The 9,163-nt window shown below is 43.1% G+C and overlaps 1 protein-coding gene across 1 annotated transcript; it reads right to left on the bottom strand.

Annotated features, from left to right (window-relative positions):
- Window positions 1-3,029: 3,029 nt before the first annotated feature.
- Window positions 3,030-6,473, bottom strand: PtA15_1A340 (uncharacterized protein; the record flags this gene model as incomplete). Its single annotated transcript, XM_053165358.1, has 3 exons — window positions 3,030-3,038; window positions 5,861-5,947; window positions 6,057-6,473. The coding sequence occupies 3 exons, from the start codon at window positions 6,471-6,473 to the stop codon at window positions 3,030-3,032; spliced, it is 513 nt and encodes a 170-aa protein (XP_053016557.1).
- Between the last annotated feature and the right edge of the window lie 2,690 nt (window positions 6,474-9,163).

The raw sequence follows: 9,163 nt of genomic DNA, 5'->3' as shown, positions 1-9,163 counted from the left end.
AAAACTAGTCTAACAATTGTTTTGATATTTTTAAGTGCATTACTGTTATTGAGTTCTTTTTGTAATAACTGTTTCCATAAAGTAATTGACCTATCATTCTTACATGGTAGCGAGAGTCAATACTTTACAGTTAAAAGAACTCAAAACAAGAAGACACTCTTAGATATAATACAAACAAGATGGCAGAACATCCGGTAGTCCCTCAAGTCAATGATGATTCCTAGGTGACAAGTTACGAATCACAAAGCTCCATTGCAATAATTGGCCGGAGTGGAAGAAATCATTCACTCATCTTGTTACTGGCTGTGGGGATGAGGAAGTGTTCAATGCCACTTGGTGCGAGCTACACAAAACGGAAAAGAAGTTCCAAAAGAAAACATCCAATGCGTATACTCTTCTTGAGTTATGCGTCTCATCCAATCTGCAGTCAGTCGTACAAGCATCCAATACGTTTTCAAAAGCGATGGAGAACTTAGCTCTAGCATGCGGAGAACAATCCTTGATAAAGCTTGGCGACAAGATCTACTCACTCATTCATCTCAACTTTGTTCCCGGAACATCCATTGCCAATCACATCAGTAAATTTCAATCTATGTACACTTCATTAAAATCGGCACAACTATCTCATCCTGCAACACAGATTGATACGGCAATGGCTGGAATATTTTTTCTCAAAAGCTTTTGGTTCGATTCATCATTAACCGGCCTAGTTCAAACCCTCTTCGATGTTGATCCATTTACGTTTGAGAAAGTTGCCATTCATCACTGCAAAAAAACCTTGGTCAACTGCTTGCAGTTGACATGCAGGATACTCAAGCCAAGCTACCATTGTAACTCCACCTGAATGCACAAGTGCCTTTGTTGGCACAGTCACTGTGCAAGGTGCACAGTGACTGTGCATTGAAGCTTTGGTTGAGTCAAACCTTGGGTAAGGCTGGTGTAACACCACAAGCTTCCTCAGAGTTACCGCATGTCAACTGCTCACAGTTGACACAGTTTTTTTTGCAGTGCATTGTATTGTGTGTTGTGGGATTTGAACCCACAACCTTCTACATTCATGAGAGCTGCTCTTATACCACTGAGCTAAACACACAGTTGGTCTTACTGGTGATTTTTGGATATTAGATCATATAGCTTGGCCCCCTCAAATGGGGCTTGAAGCATATATTCCAACATTCATATGGGTGCCGAACACAATCGAGCTGAACAGTCTGGTTCAGCAGTATTAAATGTCGTATTGTCTAAATCATTTGTCAAGCCAAATAAAGATAAATTCAAAGCTGTTGATAAAAAATTCAGGAACGTTGTGCCAACAAAAAATCAAACAAGTTCTGTACCCAATTCAAAACTGAAAATGAGCAATCAAGAGCTTGACCAACTCATTGAATTGCTATCAAAACTCCGGACTCAGCGTTTAAACTCTATTGACGAATCAGACATTGAAGACAAAGCTGACGCTATTGATGAGCAATCTGTTGATGCGGAAGACACTGGATTTTTTGTGGAAGACGAGAACAACTTTCATATCGGACCGATTGACAACAAAAAAATTCGACTGGTTCTTGATACCGGTGCATCAAAGTCCACGGTTTCCGATTCACGTCTTCTGTCCAATTTACAACCGATCACTAAGAAAATGCGTACATATTCTGGTTCAATTGATATCACTCACATCGGGTCAATGCGTTTTGGGAAATATAATATTTTTCCTGTTTATTTGGCGCCAGACGGGAAGTGTAATCTAATTTCGGTCTCCCAGCTTAAAGATCACGGGTTTCATTGTGTGCACAAAAACAAATTGTTTTTGGTGTACATGGGTCGAACGGTTATCAAAAAATTTCCTCGGACTGGCAATCTTTATGTGTCATCTGGTTCAAGTGTTGTTACATCCCGGTCACTTTTTTCAATAAACAAGAGCAATGCGTTGAAGGATTGGCATATTATTCTTGGTCACCCCTCAGATGTTTATTTGAAAAAATTCTTTGACTTGATGAAGATTACCCCAAACAAGAAATCCGGCTCTTTGATACATTGTGAGGTGTGTAGAATGGCCAAGCTTAAGTGTTCTGCACATAGCAATCCCCTTCCGTCTGCTTCTTCGCCATTCAAGATGATTCACCTGGATGTTTTACAGGTCTCACCAAACTCTCAAGGATCCTTTTGATACATTCTTGTGTTGGTCAATGATTTTTCCCGGTTCAATCGTATCTACTTGATGCAGAAAAAATCGGAGGCGGAAACAAAAATAATGTCTTATCTAAATGAGGTAAAAAATCATTTAGACGTAACTCCATCAATTCTGCATACTGATTGTGGCGGGGAATTTGGTTTGATTGTTTTCAAGACCTTCCTGTCTCAATGCGGCATCTCTCTTGAACAAGGTCCGGCGAACTCACCCCAAACTAATGGTTTGGCCGAATGGTTCAACCAAACGTTGCTCATGAAAATGCGCTGCATGTTGGCTCAGTGTTTGGTTCCCCTTAACTATTGGGATGAGGCGGCTAAATTCGCATTGTTTCTAATCAATATGCTCCCGACAGCTGCACTTGACTGGCAGTCTCCAAATTTGGTGCTGGTTGAACAACATTCATCAATTGAAAAAGTGAGACAAGTTCATACTCTTTGGCTTAAAAGTCTACATCCATACCCAGTCGCCTTCCTCTAAGGTTCTTCCACCTTTGAAACCATCTCTTTTCCTTGGCTACGAGCCTCGATTGGATGCTATGCAATTTTTTGATCCCATATCTTGCCGGACGATTATCAGTCGAGACTATACCCCTTCTATTCTTTCCTTTCCATATAATTCCAAGTCTGCAATGATTAAGCTTCCTACAGCTTTGCCAACGGTGGGTCGCTACTTTACAGTTATCGGTAAAGTAGCGTTATCGTAGTTTTTTTTTGCTCGATACCGGTACTTTTCTTGCCGGGATCCACTTTTTAGCCTACTTTACAATAACCTAATTTCTCATTATTTTTTTCTCTATACCAATACGATATCAGGCAATGTAAATGTTTATTTTTTAATTCCGTTACAATATCTAAAGCCAAGGTTCAATAACTACAATAACTTGAGCAGCAGATTTGCGAAGGAGAGTGTACTATTGGCTGGGCTTAACCAAAGCTTTCAAAGCCTTTCCAGCCTCCGCAAAGTTTCCTGTCAGGGGGACTTCTTGACGGAGCCACATAAGGCTGCTCACACAATGCGACATTGTGGAGGGTAGCAAGCGACCTCGGTTGCTGCTACATACATCAGCTGCTGCTGAAAATAGCCTCTCAACTGCACACGAGCTAGCCGGGGTGCCCAGATAAGCCCGGGCCATTACTGCAAGGGTTGGGTAACGTGCTTGGTTTGCCTGTTTATTACATATGAAATCAGCTTGAGTCCAGCATGCTATCGAGATTGACGAAAAAAGGGGAAATGAAATGGGCAATACCTTCCACCACATCAAAGGTGTGTTCTTATCTTCAATCGCACCATCCTCAAATGACAGGTTAGCTGACAAGTACGCTTGAACCTCATCCTCCTGGACCTGGGCTGTCGTTGGTTGCGCGGTCATACGAGAAGCAAGACGAGACATGAGTGATTTCGCTACTGGTAAAGGTTTCACCGGTTTATCTATAGAAACCGCATTCGGATACGTGGTCTGCGCGTTCTTCATGCTGGCTAGGTGTTTTTGGTGAGCTTCGGTGTTGCAAAATTCTTGCTTGAATAAGTCGAGGATTTCAGTAACCTGAGCACTCTCAGCCCCAAAAACGATCTCAAATAAATGCATCCTGTAACAAGGATGCATCAATGTAGAAAGCACCAGGGTCTCGCATTGCATAGCTTCATCGAGATATTTGTCAACCCGTTTCAACATTGCGTAGTACATCGGGTGAAGCGCATCCGTTTGAGCTGAACGATCGAGCTTTTCTTCAAGGTTTTCCTTGAGCTCCAGGTACCTCGGTATGACATGTGTACCTGTAGCCGAATCACCCTCCATCTGAGAGGTCAGCTTGACAAACACCTAGCCAAGTACACAAAAACAAGACTAATTTGTTAGATACATATTTGATGATTTAGCAATGACAGTAAGGAGAGAGAATTGCGAATGAATTACCCCAAGCTCATCATTCAAACTTTCTATCGCCATCCAATCACGCGGGGAGAACAGTATGTTGTCGAAGAGGCTGTCAGTTTTTTGCTTTTGGTCTTCTTTCAGAATGTGGTCGATTACATCGCGGGCGTCAAGGGCTTTTTGGTAGCTTTGGTACTTGATGTTCCATCTGATACCGTAACCTGCAATCAAAGGGGCCACTTTGACCTGCAACTTCTCGGCTGTTCGCTCAAAATTGGCCCGCTGAGCCGCCGAGCGAGTGATTAGTTTGATAACAGTATCAAGCTAATTATGACATGGAAGTTACACAAAAAGAATTAGGCCCAAGCTAAACCAGACGCAGAGGATGATGTACATACCTTCACAGTTAGACGCCGGAGTTTTTCGGATTTGGTATTTATGTTGAGCTCGGTATCAGAATTCTCGTCGGCCAAAGTGGTGTTTTCTTGTTCAGGGTTGTCACTGTCACAATTGCTGGCTTTGTCATCTACTGAACACAGTTCATTGGCGCTACCAAAGTCACTCTTGGACCCTCCGTCATATTCTTCGGCATGCGGAGGCTTTGTCTTAACCGCTGAAGATTGTTCAGAAGTATCCTCCGGCTCCGCCTCTTCGGTTAGTTTACTTAGAACCGGGAAAAATCCCAAAACAGACTCCTTGGTTTTCGCTGGAGTTAGGGTATTCAGGGAGAGTGCTTTGAGTCCCGAATTCACGATGAGGGCAAGTTTGTGGCAAAAGCACCGCACGTGCATTGTTTTGGGGTGCCATTTTAAATCTGCGAACTCGGCTGACTTCACTCCAAGGTCGGCGGCAATTGTTGCAACATTATCATGTAGGAGATTGTACATGGTCCGTGCCATTGTATTATTGTTCGAGCCGGAGTCAGTTGTCTGAGCCAACATGTAATGACACAGAAAAAAAAGTGCCCCGTTAGAACAGGAAGCATCACAAAAAAAATAAGCAACTCATCTTTTGGTAAAGGTTGTTCTTTTTGAGGACAGCAGTAATTGGACGCGCTAATAGGTGACCAGCATGTCTCCATGGGAGCATCTTTAATGCCAAATGCCGGACCACATATTTCCAATCAGCATCGATGTATGCCACCGCGGCGCCAATGAACGCAAACCGGTTTCCCTTCGTTGTCCAGACATCATGGATGAGGGTAAACTTGGTTGCAAGATTCTACCAAAAATGTAACACAACTGTCAGCTGCATCTCTTTGCAATAGTTTATCTCAAGGACGGACAAACATTCAACTCGGTAAAAACATTTGACTTGAGCATTGAGTAAAGCGCCTTTGACTTGTCCGAGGACCATCTTTGGCCGTATAGAATTGCTTTCCTACTAACATATTGAAATGCAGCACGCAGATAGGGGTCCTCAATGCGCGACCATGGGAGTGCTTGACGTATTTGCCATATCATTATGAGCTGGTTTAAAACGCGGTTGAGAAAGGGTGGCTGGACTTCGAGGAATCCAGCTATGCCGGTCTGCTTTTGGTCGCCATTAAGGTTGGTCTCCATCATCCTTTGTTCGGCCACAGAAGGGGGAAGCTTGATCCCTGCCAGCTTGGCTTTATCTCTGTTCACACAGCCGCGAGCACTTTTCCCGAGCTGGGTATATCCATCACAATGGGAAACCAAGTTCCCGTTGGAAGTAATATTTGAACGATAGACACCGTTACACCATCGGCATTTATAGCTCAGATTGATCCCCTCGGGATCGCCTTGCTTATAGGTTGGTGGGTAGAAAAACTCCTCAACGTTTGCGATGTTGTCCTTCCTAGCTTTGCCTCCTTGCAAGCGTACGACTACTGAGCCTTCATCAGTATCCTGGTCAAAATCATGGTCCTGTTTGTCAAGTAAAATCAAGTAAAAATGTAAGCTTTATGATTCATTTTGATCCAATTCAATCAAAATTTTTACAAGATATGATAATGTATTCATTAAATTCACATACCGTGGTTTCAGTCTTCTTAGAATTCACTTTTTTTTTGGAGGCTGAAGACGTGTTTGTCTTCTTTTCAGGAATTGTCGACACTTTTTTCTTCTTCTTCTTTGGCTTGGTTGTTTTTTTAGCTGCGGCGACTGGTTCAGAGTCACTCACTGGTTCTGCCTCAGACTGAGCTTCAATCTCAATGGATTGACCTGAATCCGCTGAATCCTCTGCCGCTGCGGATTGTTTTTGGGTGCCGGGACGAGTCAATTTGAGCCGCGAGTCAGATGAAACAGCCACCATGTTTGGCGCAACAACTAGTGACGATGCACGTGAAGAGCGGCGGTGATTCTGAGTTTCTGACTGATCAGTCGCATACCCAGTACTAAGTTTGTTGCCGGAGGGGTCTTTGCGGGTGGATTGAGGATTTGGGGCTGTCATGCTGTTAAAACTGGATTCAAGCTGATTGGATGCTGGGAGTACTGGACTTTGGTGTGGAGATTGAACAATGTGGGAGCTTGTTGAGCTTTAAGCCTCTGTGTCACCAAATCATGAATTTTATCCCCGGTAGAGAATGTGAGAATCCCCGGGCTGAAACTCAGGGTTAAACCGTTTATTTCAAATTCGATACTCAGGGGTTATACCAAAACATTCACTCTACAATAACAGATTCTTCAGCAAAAAAAAAAAAGGGCTCGCTACGATATCAGGCCCCTCAGATAATTTCCGTTACTAGTATTGTTAGAGTATCGGGGATCATCACAGTGACGCTACTTTACTTTACATGCCCGGTTATCGTAAAGTAAAGTAGCGACCCACCGTTGGCTTTGCCCACATCATGTGCAGATTTGGTACCGCATGACGAACGTGTGGAAATTGACATATCTGCCAACAAATCCTTGCAATCAAAGTCTGGTGGACATACCTCAATCTCAGTTCCTTCGCCCTCTACTCCACCTCCTGTGCCGACTACTTCTGATTCAATTCCATCCACAACTTCGTCACTGCCACCCATCCTTCCTCCGATTCCTCCTTCGCCATCCCTAGATGTGTCGTCTCATCAAACTAACGCATCTTCTTCGTCTACTCGGCAGCCGACTAAATTCTTTACTTACGAATGGGGGTCTAAAAACAACCTAGTGCCGAAAAATATCAGTTCAAATGTCAACCCATCTAACATAATTGAGGGTTCTTGTCGATTGAATCGCAATCTGCCTGAAGCAAGTTTTGTATCTGCCATGGAGTTTCCGGAATTGAGCTTGACGGAATCGGTGCCTATCAACGAGGCAATGAACGACAAAGCGGCGTTGCCGAACTGGGAGAAAGCGTTATCCTCCGAATTCGATTCTCTTCAATCAAAAAATACTGGGACTCTGGTTCCTCCGCCGTCCAACGACAAAACTATTGGAGGGATGTGGTTATTGACTAGAAAACTCAATGAATTCAAGGAAATTATTTGCCACAAAGCCCGCTGGGTTGTGTTCTGTAATCATCAAGAACATATGCTCCATTACTTCAAGACTTATTTGTTGGTTGCGAGTAACGAATTGCTCAAGATGATGCTGTCTTTAGCTGTGAATAAGAAGATGTGTGTTTTCCAGTTCGACGTGGAAACAGCTTTTCTATACGGCAACATTGATGCGTCAATCTACATTGCTCAAGTCCTTGGCTTTGAAGATCCGGATCCAATGAAAAAAGGCTGGGTTTGGAAGTTGAATAAATCGTTATATGGTACTAAACAAGCTCCCAGAATGTGGAAAGCTCATCTGGTCTTGACTCTCAAGTTGATTGGATTCGAATCGGCTTTACTCAATGATGCGCTGTTTCACAATGCAGATAAATCGATTTTTCTTCATATGCACGTTGATGACGGTTTGATTATTGGTTGCAATCGGAACGCTGTTTTGAAATTTCTGGACGAATTAAAGAAATCATACGTGTTGAAGATCAAAGAGCGTCCGGATCAACACCTTGGGTACACCTTCAACTGGCATGCAGACGGATCTCTGGTCATTCACCAATCTGATTTTGCGTCAAAGATACTGGACGAATTCGGTATGGCTGGCGCTGCAACGGTCAAATCACCTTCACCTTTAAATTTTCATAGAGTTGTGGCGTCGGAGTCTCCACCATTTGACGTAAAAACAATGCAAAAAGCAATTGGTATGCTCAACTATCTGGCTCTTCACACAAGGCCAGATATTGCTTTTACCGTCAACGTGCTAGCACAGTTTGCCTCTTCCCCTTCCTTGTGTCACTGGTCTATGATCAAACACCTTCTCCAATACATTCAAGGCACGGTTGATGTGGGTATTCACTTCCGTCTTGATCAGCAAAACAATCATTTGTGTGGCTGGGCAGATGCAGATTACGGCACTTCTATTGTCACAAAACGGTCTATGTCCAGTTACGTGATAACTTTCTTTGGGAACCCAATCTCCTGGACGACAAAGAAGCAATCAGTGGTCGCTCAATTGACGACTGAGGCTGAGTTTATATCAATCAATAAATGCGCCAAACAGCTACACTGGATGTTGAATCTTGTCACTTCTCTGGATATTGCAATTGATCCCCCGGTAATTTTCAATGACAACTTGGGGGCAGTGATAATAAGCAAGGAAGCGCAACTCAATCCAAATACAAAACATATTGAAATCCGTTTTCAATATGTGCGTCAGCTGATTGGTATGAAAGTTCTTTGTGTTGAGCAAGTTTCAACAGTCAACATGATTGCCGACGCGTTGACTAAACCTCTTGGTAAAGTCAAACTGCTCTCCGTTTTCAAACAATTACATTTGGTCAATGTGCGTGTTTAGGAGGGGTGTCAGTTTTAAACTCGCACAATGAGTTTAGTTCATGCATGCATGATGATGCACACGCGTACACTCTACACTCAGACAATCGGCTCACACGGACTTCTTTGATTCAAAGGAACAACCTCTTTCCGCCAATCACAATCTTCTCCCCTTTCTTTTCCTTCTTATCCCTTCAACATCACTTCATCCTCAATCATCGAACATCAACCTACTCAAAGTTAAATTCTTCTTTGTTAATCCGATCAGTTCAAATCGACCTTTCGAGCTCAATCTTTGTCAATCGCTAACATCTAGGACAAGCTAGATTCAGCTTCT

Source organism: Puccinia triticina, chromosome 1A (genome assembly GCF_026914185.1).
Source record: "Puccinia triticina chromosome 1A, complete sequence".
NCBI classification, from domain to species: Eukaryota; Fungi; Basidiomycota; class Pucciniomycetes; order Pucciniales; family Pucciniaceae; genus Puccinia; species Puccinia triticina.
Note: the sequence above shows the minus strand (reverse complement) of the source record. Positions and strands in the feature narration are given on the sequence as shown.